This window comes from Artemia sp. Qi Xiang Cuo, chromosome 12 (genome assembly GCF_049724085.1).
Source record: "Artemia sp. Qi Xiang Cuo chromosome 12, ASM4972408v1, whole genome shotgun sequence".
Classification (NCBI taxonomy): Eukaryota; Metazoa; Arthropoda; class Branchiopoda; order Anostraca; family Artemiidae; genus Artemia; species Artemia sp. Qi Xiang Cuo.
The window spans coordinates 31677033-31694826 of record NC_142805.1 but is presented as its reverse complement, the minus strand read 5'-3'; the positions used below and the strand labels follow the sequence as shown (position 1 = coordinate 31694826).

At 36.0% G+C, this 17794-nt stretch overlaps 1 protein-coding gene and 2 pseudogenes across 1 annotated transcript in view; all 3 read left to right on the top strand.

Annotated features, from left to right (window-relative positions):
- The first annotated feature begins 537 nt into the window (after positions 1-537).
- LOC148946013 (pseudouridylate synthase RPUSD2-like) overlaps positions 538-17794 on the top strand; it is a 323761-nt gene continuing 306504 nt past the window's right edge. The window contains exon 1 of the mRNA XM_089097950.1: positions 538-641. Coding sequence (XP_088954076.1) covers positions 580-641 — 62 coding nt within the window. The 5' untranslated portion in view covers positions 538-579. The remainder of the gene's footprint in view (positions 642-17794) is intronic.
- LOC148946015 (uncharacterized) lies at positions 6951-7946 on the top strand (annotated as a pseudogene).
- LOC148946014 (uncharacterized) lies at positions 9250-11239 on the top strand (annotated as a pseudogene).

Genomic DNA, 17794 nt, shown 5'->3' with positions numbered 1-17794 from the left:
TAGAGCCTGACTCGTATTTTACAAAAACAAATAGTTCTGAAAAGAACCAACAAATCTTGAAATCCTTTGAAATCAATCTTGAGAATCACTTTCTAAAATACTCGCTCAATTTTGCTCAAAACCACATGAAAAACCGATCGGTACCACAGAAAAACTAGTAAACTTCCTAGCCCCAAAATCGATCGGCACTATGGGAAAAACACATCGGTTTTCCCTTGGTATTGATTGGTTTTTGAGCATTTCCCTATGCGTCTGAACGGGTTATAAGAGTCACAATTTCTGTTGTACTCTAGCATTTGAAAATGAAATTTGGCTACCAGAATGCTATGCAATTCAATAACTGAATTTATGTTAGAATTTTCTAGGTTTCCCTTTTCTCAATTTTAGAACGATGCATTCTTCCTGAGAACGACGACCAAATCGAGAAATTGTAGAATTGTTGATTTCCTTGCCGGATTTTTTATTCAGTAGTCTTATAAGCCAACTATATAAGCCAGTGACATCTATTTCATTGGCTTATTAAAGAAAACGCCGTAATTTAAACTTAAAAAGCATTGACTGGAAAAGGTTATTACTTTTATGATTCCAAAGATATGTGCAAGATTACATTCTTATAAAAGACTATTTTCTATAGTAAAAAAGTAAGTAGGTGGATAAATGGATCCATTAATCAAAAGATGTTTTTGCATAATGTTTTAATTAAGGCTTTGTGTGTATTTTAGATTTTTTGTTGTCACACAACTTTACTCAATCCCAAACTAAATTAAACACTAGGCTACTATTTATGTCCAGATTTTTAAAAGGGTATATGTTGTTAAAAATTTCGGAAAATTTTTCTCCAGCATACAAATAGCAGGCCTAACTATAAAGTCTTAAAAAAACAAAAAGATTTAAAGATTTTTTTTTCCCTGAAAATACTATGTCAATATAAAACAAACAGAAATTAATTAAAAAAACTTCCCACAAACTAAGTTTTTCAAAGAAAAGTAAAGAACTCCAGGTAAATATCTACCAAATCATATTATTGATTTAGGACTAAATTTAAGATACCATTCGATTCCTATTTTTAATGTTTTTTACTAATATAATAAGCATTTCTAACTGATATGAATTTCCGCCCCCCCCTCCTATATATGCCAAGTCAGGGTTAGGTTAGGTTAGGTATAACAGACATAGGGGGGGGGGGCTGAAATCAATATAGGAGAAAAATGCTTATTATATTTGTAATCAGCTTTAAAAAATGCATCGAATTGTGTATTCACATAATTACTAAATCAATAATATGATTTTGTAGATATTTACCAAACTCCATTAAACCAAAAATGAACAAAAATAAAATCAAATAATCTACCAAGCATGAAACTACCACAAATCAGCATCAATAAATAAATGAAACCCTTAACAAACAGAAATTACAATAAATAACCAAGTCAAACTCAAAATGAGCAGAAATTAACATGAGTAGGACTCAAAACCCCTATGCCTTCCTGAGGCCAGAACATAGTTTTCACTTTACTGAAAATAATACAAATGAATGTGCATGGTCAGCTTAATCTACATATACTGATATTTAGTAACCAAAATGTTAATATTATTTGATTTATTAAAGTTATAAAAGTAAAAACATTTATATTTTTTTAGTTAAGTGCAAATTATGTTCTGGCCTTGGGAAGGCATAGGGTTTTTGAGCCCTACTCATGTTAATTTCTGTTTTTTTTTTAGTTTGACTTGGTTATTTATTCTTATTTCTGTTTGTTTTGGGTTTTATTTATTTATCAATGAGGGTTTGTGGTAGTTTTACACTTGGTAGATTATTTGATTTTATTTTTGCTCATTTTTGGTTTAACAGAGTTCTTTACTTTTCTTTGAAAAATTAATTTGTAGAAACAGTTTTTTTTAATTAATATTTAAAAAGAGTAATTCCCTATGAAAATGATGTCAGTTTTGCTGTAATGTCTCTTTCAAGGGGTTTTAGGCTGTATTTAGAAATTCCTGCAAATTTATTTTTAAAATAACATTTTAATAGGAAGATTAATGGAAAATAATAATTACCATTCCTAAATTTGCTACAAGTGGCAAATTTTCTTGCCAGAAATAAAGACCCCTTTGCAGATGATAATTTAGGCTTCAAATTCATTCCTACAAGTCTCATTCTCCTAACTAAACTAGGTATTACAGGATAACAAGAAGCCTATCATGTAGATTCTTACCTTACTTTAAAACATACAGTAGAATTCTACTATAGCTACTTTTGGCTATCTCGTAAAGGGGTTACATTAGGAAAGTCAAACTTTCAGGGATGGGTCTTCAGGCTAAAGAATGTCCCTGGAAGGTATTTTGAAGTACCTACCTACACTCCTTCTTTCTCTAGAGGGTGCTGAAATTTGCCTACATGACAGGTCTATACCTATTGAAATTTTGACAAAACAACATTTTACCTTAATTTTCAGTTATCAGTTTATTTTTCTCTGGCTTTAGTTCTTAAAATGCAATTCCTGTTATTAGAGTAGAATTTTAAGCCATATCAATGTTGTTGTTTTTTTTTTTTAAATTTAGGAAATGTATTTACATATCTTTAAAACCTTAAAGATATGCAAATACATTTTCTAAATTTTGAAAAAAAAACATTGATATGGCTTAAAATTCTACTCTAATAACAGGAATTGCATTTTAAGAACTAAAGCCAGAGAAAAATAAACTGATAACTGAAAATTAAGGCAAAATGTTCTTTTCTCAAAATTTAAATAGGTATAGACCTGTCATGTAGGCAAATTTCAGCACCCTCTAGAGAAAGAAGGAGTGTAGGTAGGTACTTCAAAATACCTTCCAGGGACATTCTTTAGTCTGAAGACCCATCCCTGAAAGTTTCACTTTCCTAAAATAACCCCTTTCCAAGATAGCCAAAAGTAGCTAAAATAGAATTCTACTGTATGTTTTAAAGTAAGAATCTACATGATAGGCTTTTTGTTATCCTGTAATGCCTAGTTTAGTTAGGAGAATGAGACTTGTAGGAATGAATTTGAAGCCTAAATTATCATCTGCAAAAGTGTCTTTATTTCTGGCAAGAATAATGGCCATTAGTAGCTAATTTAGGATTGGTAATTATTATTTTCCATTAATCTTGCTATTAAAATGTTATTTTAAAAATAAATTTGCAGGAATTTTTAAATAGAGCCTAAAACCCCCTGAAAGAGACATTACAGCAAAACTGACATCATTTTCATGGGGATTTACTCTTTTTAAATATTAATTAAAAAACTGTTTCCACAAATTAAGTTTTTCAAAGAAAAGTAAAGAATTCCATTAAACAAAAACCGAGCAAAAATACAATCAAATAATATACCAAGCTTCAAACTACTACAAATAACCATCGACAAATAAATGAAACCCAAAACGAGCAGAAAGTACAATAAACAATCGAGTCAAACTCAAAACGAGCAGAAATTCACATGAGCAGGGCTCAAAATCCTTATGCCTTCCCAAGGCCAGAACATAATTTGTACTTAACTAAAAAAATATAAATGTTTTTACTTTTATAACTTTAATAAATCAAATAATATTAACATTTTGATTGCTAAATATCAGTATATGTAGATTAAACTGACAATGCACATTCATTTGTATTATTTTCAGTAAAGTGCAAATTATGTTCTGGCCTCAGGACGGCATAGGGGTTTTGAGTCCTACTCATGTTAATTTCTGCTCATTTTGAGTTTGACTTGGTTATTTATTGTAATTTCTGTTCGTTTTGGGTTTCATTTATTTATCGATGCTGATTTGTGGTAGTTTCACCCTTGGTAGACTATTTCGTTTTATTTTTGTTCATTTTTGGTTTAATGGAGTTCTTTACTTGTCTTTGAAAAACTTAATGTGTGGAAAAAGTTTTTTTAATTAATTTCTGTTTGTTTTATATTGATATAGTATTTTCAGGGAAAAAAAAATTCTTTAAATCTTTTTGTTTTTTTAAGACTTTATAGTTAGGCCTGCTATTTGCATACTGGAGAAAAATTTTCAGCAATTTTTAACAACATACACCCTTTTAAAAATCTGGACACAAATAGTAGTGTTTAATTTAGTTTCATACCTCCTCTAGTTGACCTGAAATAAAAAACTTGATACCATTCACAAAAAAATCTGTTTACTTTCTTTGATAGCCTGGATACACTTACACTATTGGTTAAATTTTGGTTAAAGTTTAAGAGGAGAAGTAGCCCTGAAGGTTTGAACATAATACCCTCAGTCATTCTTGGGATACTGCTCAGATGCCTTATTGGGAATTAGCATTAAGACAGTGCATTTTGATTTAATCTTAAGGCAACATTTAGTTTTTAAACATAATGGGCAAATGGGAGGGTGGGCGTGGAAGGGGGACTAGTTGCCCTGTAATCACTTTTGACCAGTAAAAAAGGCATTATCCCATTCTATTTTCAATCAAATGAGCCCTTTTTGAAGTTTCTAAGACAACTCCTTTGATATGAAGTTCCCTGGTCTAAAAAAAAAAAAAAAAAAAAAAAATAAAATAATAATAAGACCTATACTATTAGATCTGTACTATAAAAACGTTGAGCCTTCCAATCATTTTTGACTATTAAAAGAGGCTCTAGTCATTTCAATTTCCAATCAAATGAGCCCTTTTTGAAGTTTCTATGACAATGCTTTTTCTAAATAACCTTATATGCCCCCAGGGCATAAGATACAACCCTTGCCTTGAGGGCTTTGGCGGAGGAGGGCTTGTCATTTTCAAGAAACCAATTTCTAGACTTTTCAATTACGTTGAAAAAAATAAGTATTTAAAATCTGTGATTAGATGAGTTACGTGATAAGGTGGGCGAGGAAGGGGTGTTACTTGCCGTCGATTTACTTCCGATTGTTTAAAAGGGCACTACCTATTTGGATTCCCAATTGAATGAGCCCCTTTTAAAGTTTTTACGACTATGCTTTGTATAAAAACCTTATATGCCCCCAGGGCATAACTTACAACCCTTGTACTGAGGGCTGTGGGGGGGGGTTGTCTTCCTCAAAGACCTAATTTCCAGAACTTAAAACTACATTAAACAAAATGGCTATCTCAAAATTTTGATTGGGTGTGTTTGGGGAAAAGGTGGGCATGAGAGGGGGGTTAGTTGCCCTCCAATTACTTTTGACTATTAAAAAGGGCACTAGCCCTTTGAATTTAAAAATCAAATGATCCTTTTTTGAAGTTTCTACAACAACGCTTTCTATAAAACGTTATATGCCCCCAGGGCATAACTTAGAACTCTTGCCCTGAGGGCTGAGGGGGAGTGTCCTCCTCAAAAACATAATTTCTATCTGGAAATCAACTATACTGAACAAAATGGCTATCTCAAAATTTTGATTGGATGTGTTTCAGGAAATGGTGGGCATGGAAGGGGTATTAGTTGCCTTCCAATCACTTTTGACTATTAAAAAAGGCACAATCCACTCCAATTTCCAATTGAATAAGCCCTTTTCAAAGTTTCTACAACAACTTCTTTGATACAAAGTGCCCTGGTCTAAAGGAAAAAAAATAATAAATAGTACATTGTGCCAACATTGTTCTTATATGCCCCCAGGGCATAACTTAAAACCCTTGCCCTGAGGGTTCTGGGGGAGTTTCCTCCTCAAAAAAAGGGCACAAGCCAATCCAATTTCCAATCAAATGAGTACCTTTGATATGAGTACCACAACCACTCCTTCAATACAAAGTGCCCTGGTCTAAGACCAAGAAAAAAAAAGAAATAAATAATACATTGTGCCAACATTGTTCTTTACTTAGGCAGCGCTACTGTGCTGCCTATGATTCTTGCAAATTTGTTTTCAAAACAACATTTTACTACTGAGAATAAATTTTTCTGACTTGACAGTTTTTTAAACACATTTTTAACTCTTGGGTACTGTGGGTTGTTTTGAGCCTTTTAGCTGTTTTAAGGGTTCAAGATAGAATTTGCCCCTGAAGCAATTTCTTAATTTGGGCAATTTGGGATTTGGAAAGAAAAATAAAAAAGGCATCAAGTGATATATATATATATATATATATATATATATATATATCACTCTTGATTGAGAGTTTGTTGTGTAAACACCTTGTCTTTGGATATTAACCTTTTAATAAAGTAAGATTTCAACCTGTGCAATTCCCTACAGACATTTATAATTGGCTTATTTTATTTACTTGCTATTGTCATTTTTGTTGCCTGATTTAAATTCTCTTGGGACCTAATTAGTACAGAGACTCATACAGTAAGATTTAATTATCTTAGAGGTTGAAAGTGCGCCCGAATTTTACAGTGCAGTGTTGCCACCTTCTTTACTGATTGAAAATAAGCCAAAATTCAAAAGTAGTTTCCAGAACAGAATAGGCAATTACGCTGCGATAAAGGGGACAGGAGAGAAGTAAGCAGAAGAGGGGTGAGAGAGTTGTCTGCAAGAGCCGTGGTACCCGCTGGGCTTGCCCCTTAAACTGCGGGGACAAGGTAGATAGCCTTCAACGCTTCCCTTACTTCTCTCGTAAGTAACAACCTGCCTGACCATGGACTGTGATTTCGGATATGCTTGCGTGATTTGTCATGGCGATGGCAAATTATCGGTATATATATTCGCTGGTACTGAACTTTGTTGAAACATGCCTAAGGCATCAGGATATTACAAAAGATTCAGTAATCAGCACTGGAGTCAAGTTCTATACTCGTGAACAAATTCGTGAAGTGCATGACGAGTTGAATAATATTGTGGATGCATGCGATGAAAATCTGTTGAAAGATAGAAGGTCCCAAATTGGTTGTGATGGGCTGTTCAGTGACATGTATGACGCGGTGATAACTCTATGGAACAATAGTGAGTTTAATGTCAGGTTCACGATTTGGAAAATTTCTGAAATACCCCGTATCCCACAGGATGTGATCACATCCATGACGGTCTGCATAAACGAGTGTGTCAAAAAGCTAGAAACAATGATTGATCAATGCAAAGCTGTTCTATCCCAGCCTTGTGACTGGTCCTGCTCCCAGCACCTGAAAAACCACTCAATCGGGTGTTCATTAGTGGTCTAGCCCCTGAAAAGACTGAGTCGTGTTCAAATCAGATACGGTTTATCGAGGAGTTTATAACCCCTGAGCATGCGCAGAAGATTAAACAGATGAACTCTGACTTAGTGGCTTATATCAAAACAGACTCTGCTGCTCAAGCCCTAACTGATTCTTTATCCAATATATCTGATATTAAAGTGAAATACCAGAAAGAAAAGTTCATGGCTGTTGCAAAATTCGTTCCACTGGGTACTACCCCAGAAGAGATAATTGCCAGTAACCCCAATGTCACAGAAGCTAAAAGATATGAGACTTCACAGACATATCGACTTGCGTTCGCTGATGCATCATCACGTGACAGGGCTTTACGGCAAGGTATGTATGTTGAGTACACCCATCTCAAAGTAACAGCGTTTAAAGAAATCCCAAAAAGGTGCTTCAAGTGTCAGTCGTTCAAACACTTGGCTCGAGAATGCAGCAACCAACCTTGCTACCCCCGCTGTGCAGGCCCCCATGAATCGACAAGAGAAGCCCGTGTCAATCGAACAGTTTTAAGTGTGCCCTCTGCCCCAACGGAAAGAACAAGCACCCAAGCCATAGCCTGTTCTGCCCAGCTGTAAGAAAAGCTATGATCAAAGCGCCTCAGCTTCGAAAATGAACAAGCTAAAGGTCTTTTGCCAAAACATCTACGGTCATAACGCTGGGAAAATAGACTATCTAAGTGGAATCTGCTCCGATTATAATGTAATTTGTGTGCAGGAGAATCTGCTTACCAAGGACAATTTTGCTCTGTTCCAGTCCTTCCCGCACCAATCCGTTTTCATGCATGAAGCTAAACGACAGTTTACGCGAGGAAGACCTAGTGGCGGCACCACTGTTTTAGTGGACGACCAGATCCCCTGTAGGCTGTATAAGTCCTGAGACTATTACACTTCTGTGGAATTTGTTTCCACATATATTGTTTCCACATTTTACTACTGAGAATAAATTTTTCTGACTTGACAGTTTTTTAAACACATTTTTAACTCTTGGTTACTGTGGGTTGTTTTGAGCCTTTTAGCTGCTTTAAGGGTTCAAGATAGAATTTGCCCCTGAAGCAATTTCTTAATTTGGGCAATTTGTGATTTGGAAAGAACATAAAAAAGGCATCAAGTGATATATATATATATATATATATATATATATATATATATATATATATATATATATATATATATATATATATATATATATATATATATATATATATATATATATATATATATATATATATATATATATATATATATATATATATATATATATATATATATATATATATATATATCACTCTTGATTGAGAGTTTGATGTGTAAACACCTTGTCTTTGGATATTAACCTTTTAATAAAGTAAGATTTCAACCTGTGCAATTCCCTACAGACATTTATAATTGGCTTATTTTATTTACTTGCTATTGTCATTTTTGTTGCCTGATTTAAATTCTCTTGGGACCTAATTAGTACAGAGACTCATACAGTAAGATTTAATTATCTTAGAGGTTGAAAGTGCGCCCGAATTTTGCAGTGCAGTGTTGCCACCTTCTTTACTGATTGAAAATAAGCCAAAATTCAAAAGTAGTTTCCAGAACTGAACAGGCAATTACGCTGCGATAAAGGTGACAGGATAGAAGTAAGCAGAAGAGGGGTGAGAGAGTTGTCTGCGAGCTGTGGTACCCGCTGGGCTTGTCCCTTAAATTGCGGGGACAAGGTAGACAGCCTTCAACGCTTCCCTTACTTCTCTCGTAAGTAACAACCTGCCTGACCTTGGACTGTGATTTCGGATATGCTTGCGTGATTTCTCATGGCGATGGCAAATTATCGGTATATATATTCGCTGGTACTGAACTTTGTTGAAACATGCCTAAGGCATCAGGATATTGCAAAAGATTCAGTAATCAGCACTGGAGTCAAGTTCTATACTCGTGAACAAATTCGTGAAGTGCATGACGAGTTGAATAATATCGTGGATGCATGCGATGAAAATCTGTTGAAAGATAGAAGGTCCCAAATTGGTTGTGATGGGCTGTTCAGTGACATGTATGACGCGGTGATAACTCTATGGAACAATAGTGAGTTTAATGTCAGGTTCACGATTTGGAAAATTTCTGAAATACCCCGTATCCCACAGGATGTGAATACATCCATGACGGTCTGCATAAACGAGTGTGTCAAAAAGCTAGAAACAATGATTGATCAATGCAAAGCTGTTCTATCCCAGCCTTGTGACTGGTCCTGCTCCCAGCACCTGAAAAACCACTCAATTGGGTGTTCATCAGTGGTCTAGCCCCTGAAAAGACTGAGTCGTGTTCAAATCAGAAACGGTTTATCGAGGAGTTTATAACCCCTGAGCATGTGCAGAAGATTCAGCAGACGAAGTCTGGCTTAGTGGCTTATATCAAAACAGACTCTGCTGCTCAAGCCCTAAGTGATTCGTTATCCAAGATATCTGATATTAAAGTGAAATACCAGAAAGAAAAGTTCATGGCTGTTGCAAAATTCGTTCCACTGGGTACTACCCCAGAAGAGATAATTGCCAGTAACCCCAATGTCACAGAAGCTAAAAGATATGAGACTTCACAGACATATCGACTTGCGTTTGCTGATGCATCATCACGTGACAGGGCTATACGGCAAGGTATCTATGTTGAGTACACCCATCTCAAAGTAACGGCGTTTAAAGAAATCCCAAAAAGGTGCTTCAAGTGTCAGTCATTCAAACACTTGGCTCGAGAATGCAGCAACCAACCTTGCTGCCCCCGCTGTGCAGGCCCCCATGAATCGACAAGAGAAGCCCGTGTCAATCGAACAGTTTTAAGTGTGCCCTCTGCCCCAACGGAAAGAACGAGAACCCAAGCCATAGCCTGTTCTGCCCAGCTGTAAGAAAAGCTATGATCAAAGCGCCTCAGCTTCGAAAACGAACAAGCTAAAGGTCTTTTGCCAAAACATCTACGGTCATAACGCTGGGGAAATAGACTATCTAAGTGGAATCTGCTCCGATTATAATGTAATTTGTGTGCAGGAGAATCTGCTTACCAAGGACAATTTTGCTCTGTTCCAGTCCTTCCCGCACCAATCCGTTTTCATGCATGAAGCTAAACGACAGTTTACGCGAGGAAGACCTAGTGGTGGCACCGCTGTTTTAGTGGACGACCAGATCCCCTGTAGGCTGTATAAGTCCTGAGACTATTACACTTCTGTGGAATTTGTTGGGCCATCTAAATTTTTTCTCATCAATGTATATCTTCCAACAAACCTGAATAACGATTGTTCTGAGAAACGCTATGCCGAAGCATGTAGTCGTTTAAGCAGACTCCTGTGCGGAATTGGCAACAGACGTTTTCTAATCTGTGGAGATTTCCAGTGCAACCCATCTGTACCTGGTAAACTAACAGACATTCTTCTAGCAGCATTACTATAGGGGTATCTGTTTGTGACAAAGATCAGTAGTTTACCTATATACACAATAGTGGATCTACGAGTAACATTGACCACGTGGTAACAAACTTCCCACTAATGGAAAGGGTCGGTGTTGATTCCGACCATATCTGCAGTGATCATTTAGGTCTATCCTTCTGTATCCCATTTCAGTTGGCCGCCATCAGAGCAGCTAATACACACTTTACAAAAGCTGAGTGGAAAAGGACACTGTGCTTTATCAATACACTTGTGACACAATCTTGAGTAAAATTAAAGCGCCGAATCAGTTGTTACTGCACGGTGTACGAGACCCGGTTGCATTAAACTTCTACTGTGAGGAAATTTGCCATGCCCTGAAAACCGCGGAAAAGTTAGCCGCTAGCCGGAAGGTCCGTCCTGGTTCTCAGAAACCAGGGTGGGACAAGTGTCCTTTGGTAAAACAAGCGAAAAAACGAGCAAAATTGTGGTACAATATTTGGAAAGAGTCCGACAAGCCCCGATCAGGGCTGATATTCCAGTTGTTTCGGAGCACAACGAAGAATTATCTTAATCTAACTGAAAAATTAAAAAGTGAAGAAGCTGATAGAGTTTCTGAACAGGCGGCAAAAGATCCAAATGTAATGTGGAAGCTCTACAAAAGATCTCAAACTAGTTCTAAAACGTGCTCCTCTGATATCCCGGAGGATGAATGGGTGAAGCATTACTTTGCAGTGTTTGGTCCCAAAGACCCCAGCCTGGAGCAGGATTGTGACAAATGATTGGATGAAAAACTCAAAACCCTATTAAAAGTGCGAAATACCTTTGTCATATCGAAATCCGCTGTAGTGAAAATAGTGAGTAAGTTAAAACGCGGAAAAGCACCTGGTCTTGACGGGATATGTCCGGATAACCTACGGCACGGTACAGACCTATTGTTTGAACACGTCTCTCTCCTGCTCCAGATGTTTGTCGATACTCGGATGGTCCCCGATTCATTTTTGCACCGGAGTACTTTCAAATATCCCTAAAAAGGGAAAAAACTCAAATCTGTGCACAGGATACACACCAACTACCGTGTCTAGTGTTTTAAGTAAGGTCCTGGAGCTACTTCTGCTCCCAGAAATTTCGAGAAAGTGAAGACTAGATTACCGACAGTTTGGGTTCCGCCAAAATCTCAGTTGCGCGTTTGTGCATAGATTGTTAAAGAAAGCTATCGATAAAGCCCATAGACTGGGGTCTTCCCTCCTCATGTGCGGTGTAGATATTTCGGCTGCCTTTGACTCGGTTGTGCAGCCCCAGGTACTTCTAAAGTTACTTGAATGTGGGGTTAGTGCACATGTTGTAGCACTTCTGTCGTATTGGTATTCGAGGAGTTTTGTGAAAGTTAAACTGGCCGGGGGTCTTCTGAGTAGACCAATCAGACTCTTCTGAGGACACAAGGATCTGTTTTAAGCCCTATCCTATTTAACACCCTGACATCTGGAATAACAAAAAATATTTCCGGAGGATTTAGCATCAATCTCTGCGACCTTAGCCTGCTTTCGTACGCGGATGACCTGCTAATGCTAAGTTGCAATCTTGTTTCTCTGCAAGAGAATATTGACCGCCTGATTACTGGATATGAAAGTATTGGTTTACGAGTTAACGCACTTAAGACTGAGTTTCTGGGATTTACTTCTTCGGCAAGAAAGCAACTATGCAGTGAAAATACAAATGTAAAGGTGGGATGAACGAAACTTTTTCCGGGAAACTCTATGAAGTATCTGGGAATAACGTATGGTCAAGATATAAGAAGTTCACGTTTATTGATAATAGATAAAATATCCAAAAGTATTTGATCACGTTACTGCAAACTGTTTAGCCTGAACAGGAAGATTCTTGCAAAGCTTTATGCAGCAGTTGCTCTCCCTCACCTGCTCTATGTATCGCCATTGTGGGATTGGTTCACCCAAACTGATAGACTGCTCAATCTATTGCAAGTATCTAAAGTTTTTACTTAGGTATCCGCTCCGTGAAAGAAACACATTCATCCTGCGTTTCCAAAATATGGTTGACCCGACTGACATTATGTCTTCCTCCGAAAGAAGTGCCGAAAAAAGGGCAATGGAAACTTTGTGCGAATTTCTGCCCCTACACCTTATCTACGAGTGCGAATGAAGAATTTGTTGTTTGAGTTTATTCTTTGGTGTTGAAGTGTTTTTGTTTTTCTTTTCTCCTTTTCCTTACTCCGCTTTCCTTTTCTTTTTTTTGTACGAGCAGGCACAAATAAATTATTATTATTATTATAGTCTTACAAGCTTGCTTCTTGTCCCTGTGAAAAAGACTATACACCAGCAATGGCTCAGGAGGATTTTCATCCTTTTATAAATGGACTATAAAATAACATATAATTTTGACAACTCCATTGAAATCATTTGAATTTTTGCTTGGTGATCATTTTCACCTTGAATTTTCTGTATCAATTTTAGCAATGAGATCTAAAAATCGTCAAATAAAAAAAATTATGAAGTGCTGGAGCAATGTAAATATTTAGCTATACCATACCATTATGTTTACTGATTTGCACCTTTCAAAGATTAAGGCTCTGTATCACTTGCTATCTTCTGAGTCTAAATCTTTAATGAAATAGATTGCTATCTTGCTGAGATAGTACATTGTTTAAAAATTACCCAGTCTTTTGCAGTACCTTTAGTCACTGTTAGAAAAGATACTTGGTTGTTAGAAAAAAGGCTGGTCAGATTTTCATCAACTTAAAAAGACCAAGATCCAACATCATTTTTGGTATAATATATGTTCAGAGTACAGTAGGCCTTGTTCTGGAGTAGTATTTGAACTTACAGAATCTATAAAACATGCTCTTTGAGGTTTTTAAAAAATGGAAAAAAAAACAGTTACATGATTAATCTTATTCTATCCAAAATAATCCACAACATCCATGGAAACAAGTTTTTAAACTTACTTGTTTGTAGTCCCTTAAATCTGAACAGATTGGCATGCTAGTTTTTCATCAGTCTAATTTACCTATCAAATATTGACCGCCGTAGAAACCTTGTAAATATCCCACCTTTGGCTGTAGTCACACAAAAAAAAGAACATATACTGGTTACAAAAGGATAAGGGAATAACTTGAAATGGTTGACTATACCCTCACATCAAATAGGTTGTTGATGTAGCATGGCAATATTTCAAAGCACTGTTGATTGATCTAGAAAGGAAACACTCCTGGTTAGTGTCATAAAAATATCTAAGACTTTACTGTATATCGCCCAAAAACTCAGCAAAGCAAGAAATAAAAAGAAAAAGAAATGGACTGAACACAAGAAAACTCAAACAGATGAGGATTTCACCAAGCACACACAAGCAAGAACTCAGGTGACAACATTGGTCAGGTATACCTTCACTGAGTATGAAGAGAAACTAGCTAATCAAAGCAAAGACAATCCAAAAGTCTTCTGGAGATATGTGTCCTCCAGCAAACCAGCCAGGCACCTCTTACCAGAGATTACCTTACCAAGTGGAGAGCAAACGAACTTAACAAATCCTTTTCAACAAATTTTTGTGAGGAAGACCCCTATGGGCAACTTCCAAACCTACCCTCTAAGCATGTCATCACCCCCATGCCCAAGATGGCATTCACTGCTGAAGAGGTCCATAAACGATTATCTAAGATTGATGTAGCTAAAGCAAGAGGACCTGATGGAATCCATCCAAGGCTCCTGAAAGAAATGGCAAACCAGATAACCTCCCCATTAGCCAACATCCTTCAGACATCATTTAAATAACAGGAATGTCCCTAAAGATTGGAGATCTACCAATTGCCAAAAAATACAGACCCATTTTAAAACCTTTGGAATCTTTTTTATATCTTGGTGTGCCTTATGGACCAACTTTAGCTCTATGCCGTGCTTCTATTTCTAAAGCAGTTAAAAGTAGAATAGCGTCTAGTTTCGGGGCAGTAATTTGTCTTCGGGATCTTCTCTCTCGGAAATCACTGGCTCGGGTATATAATACAGTCGCTTTGCCTCAAATTTTAGTTTTTTCATCGCTTCTCCCGTTTTTTAGAATTAGTAATATTGCGCATGTAAAAACCACATTTTTTAATTTTGCTAAGTTCTGTGATTATCTTAAAAACATAATCATAAAATTCAATATTTTCTTGATAACTGCAAAGTCATTGAACAGCTTACAGAAATATTGGATTGGTTAATCAGGTAGCATTTTGGTCTCGCCAGCTATAATACCAATAGCGATTACTAAACAATCTTCAAATGTAAGAAATATGCTTTAGTATTACTTCAAATGAAGATCCAATAAGACCTAATATGGACTCTGAAAATGCGGTTATTTCTCTATATACAACACCAAATTTCAAGCTATGATACATCATGACATGTCATTTTTTAAAACCAAAACGACAGCCAGGCATTGAACTGAGCCATCATGCAGAAGTGATACCAAATTAAACAAGAAAAAAAATAATAAAGCAACAATCCTAAAATGAATTTTTGCTTCATCTTAAAAGAGATTGATAATATTTTTATTATGTAAAAAGTGTTCTTAATTGGTTTGCTTTTACTGTACCAAAACCCTTATATTATTTTGTATTTTCAGTAAAGTGCTAGTTTTCTATAATCCTAGAAACACAGGAAACATAATTAGTTTGTTTATTTGTTCTAGTTTTATTGATATATATTAGATAGGCTGTGAAGCAATATTTTTTGTCTGTTTTAAGTTTCAACTTTGCTCTTTACTTCCCTTGGAAAAACTTGGCTTTTTAAAAATAAACTTTGCTCGTTTTTGATTAAATGTAGAAACGACGCTGCCATGATCTTTTTTATTTATACAGAATAATTTCTGTCTGTTTCAAGTTTTATTGTCGTTCCTTACTTTCAGTTGAAAACTTATGGAGCTGTTTAAAGGCGTATTTAAAAACTTATATTTATGCCTAATCGCTTTTTATAAATTTGACTTAATAGGACATTCCCATAAAGTGCACTTTCCATTTTTTCCCCCATTTTTTCAAATGAAAAAAGTGTCTTTTTCAATCAAATGACCAAAAAAGATATTTTTCAAAACCTAGGCAGTAGCAAAAAACTAAGGGGGCAAGGACGTCCCTTCCCCTCAATTACCGCCATTAGAACTAGCTCACAGGCTTCATTGCAGAGTGAATTCTGAAGGTTCAATTCAAAACTGTTGATCACTCAAGCTTAATTTTTGGTAGATTTTTAGTTGAAAATTTTTTAGTTTAGTTAATTTGTTTATGCAATAATCTTTTATTTTAAGATGAGTAGGTGATTTATGAAAATTACTAAGAGGGTTTGGAGGGGAGTTTATGTGAGGGGTTCTTATAAACCTCCAGTTAAGGGATTTGGACCATATTTATTGTAATGGTATTGTTTTATGCTTCCAAACTCTTCCACTTAAGAAGAGGCACCAAAAGTGCCGTTTTTAGTGTTATATGGCACTTATGGATGGTTAAATTGATGAAAAGCATGTAGATATGAGTAATAGCTTTAAAATGAGTCTTCCCAGGATATGCTTTGAAAAATGAGTGCGTCATATTTGTAAAAATAGTGGATTATCTAAAAAGTAATCATAAGAAGGTACAAACCATGACTGAAAAAAAATCCAAGGAGGAATCGAATGCGCGATAATCTAATTTGAAGTCCAGTGATGTACTAACAGAACCATGCCTCTAATAATCTAATTTAATATATTGGTGTTTGTAGGACTTTAATTGCAGAGCCTATTAAGGGGGCCTGGAGGAGGAACATGCAGGAGGTGTTCTTGCAAACCTCCAGTTAAGGGTTTTAGATTATAATTATTACAATTATACCGTTTTATGCTTTCAAGATTTTCTGTGTAAGAAGAGGTAGCCTACCAAAAGTGTTGTTTTCAGTGCTATATCTCACTTACGAATTGTAGAATTGATAAAAGCACATATATATAAGCAAAAGTTTTCAAATGAGCCATTAAACATCACTCTAAAAAGTTCTGGTAGCCCACTAGCTCCAGCTTTTCCACTTGAGACATGGCACAAAAAGTGCCGTTTTTATTGTCATTTGAAACTTGCAGATGGTGGAACTTATAGGAAGAACGTAAATATGAACAATATTTTTTTTTATATAAGCTATCAAAAATCTATCTACAATGTTCTGGTTGCCCGCTAGCCCCACCCATTGAGAAATGGCATAAAAAAGTGCCCTTTTTCGTGCCATACGGCACTTGCAGATGGCGGAAATTTATATAAACCATGTACATATGAGAAATAGCTTTGAGATGAGCTCTTAAGCATCTCTCTATGATGCCTAGTAACCCACTAGGCCTGGAAAAAAAGAAGAAGAAAAAAGACCATTTTAACGTTTTTTTTTAACTTTTAGTTACTATGCGCTGTGGTTCGCTCTTTACTAGGTTGCAGCTAATGCTTCAACCATGACAAAGAGTTCATTGCAAATTCTCCCAAGAAATTAGTTCATATTGAAATGTGTGGAATCTAATAGATGGTAGAATTTGTAAAAACCTAGTAAATATAAGCAATAGCTTATAATTGAGCCATTAAACATCTATCTACGATGGTGTGGTAGCCTACTAATGTTTCAGTAGCTTACTGGTGAGCAGACGATTTATGAAATTTACTAAGGGAATTGGGAGGAGTAGGGTGCGGAAAGGGTCTTTTTAAGCCTCCAGTTAAGTGTTCTTGAATATAACTATCACAATAGTACTTGTTTTGTTCTTCAGAGCTGTACTTATGGAGTGGCACCAAAAGTGTTGTTTTCAGTGCTATATCACACTTACTAATGGTAGAATTGATAAAAAGCACCTTGATATGAGCAATAGCTTTCAAATGAGCCATTAAACATAACTCTTATAAGTTCTGCTAGCCCAATAGCCTCAGCTTTTCCACTTGAGACATGGCACAAAAAGTGCCGTTTTTAGTGCCATTTGGAAATTGTAGAGGGTGGAATTTATAGAAAGAACATAGATATGAGCAATATCTTTTACATGGGCTATAAAAAATCTGTCTACGGTGTTCTGGTACCCTGCTAGCGCCACCACTTGAGAAATGGCACAGTGCCATTTTAATGCCATATGGCACTTGCAGATGGCGGAGTTTATAAAAAAGCACGTAGATATAAGAAATAGCTTTGGAATGAGTTATTAAGCGTCTCTCTATGATGTTGTAATAACCCGCTAGGCCTGGAGAAGAAGAAAAAAATAGAAAAAAGAGAGACAGATCAGTGCTACCAATGCGAAAAATTGATTTTCCTTGTTGTTCAAGGAGGGGGACTGTAATTTTGATCTGACGTCATTTTCAGAGGGTTTCATGCTTTTTT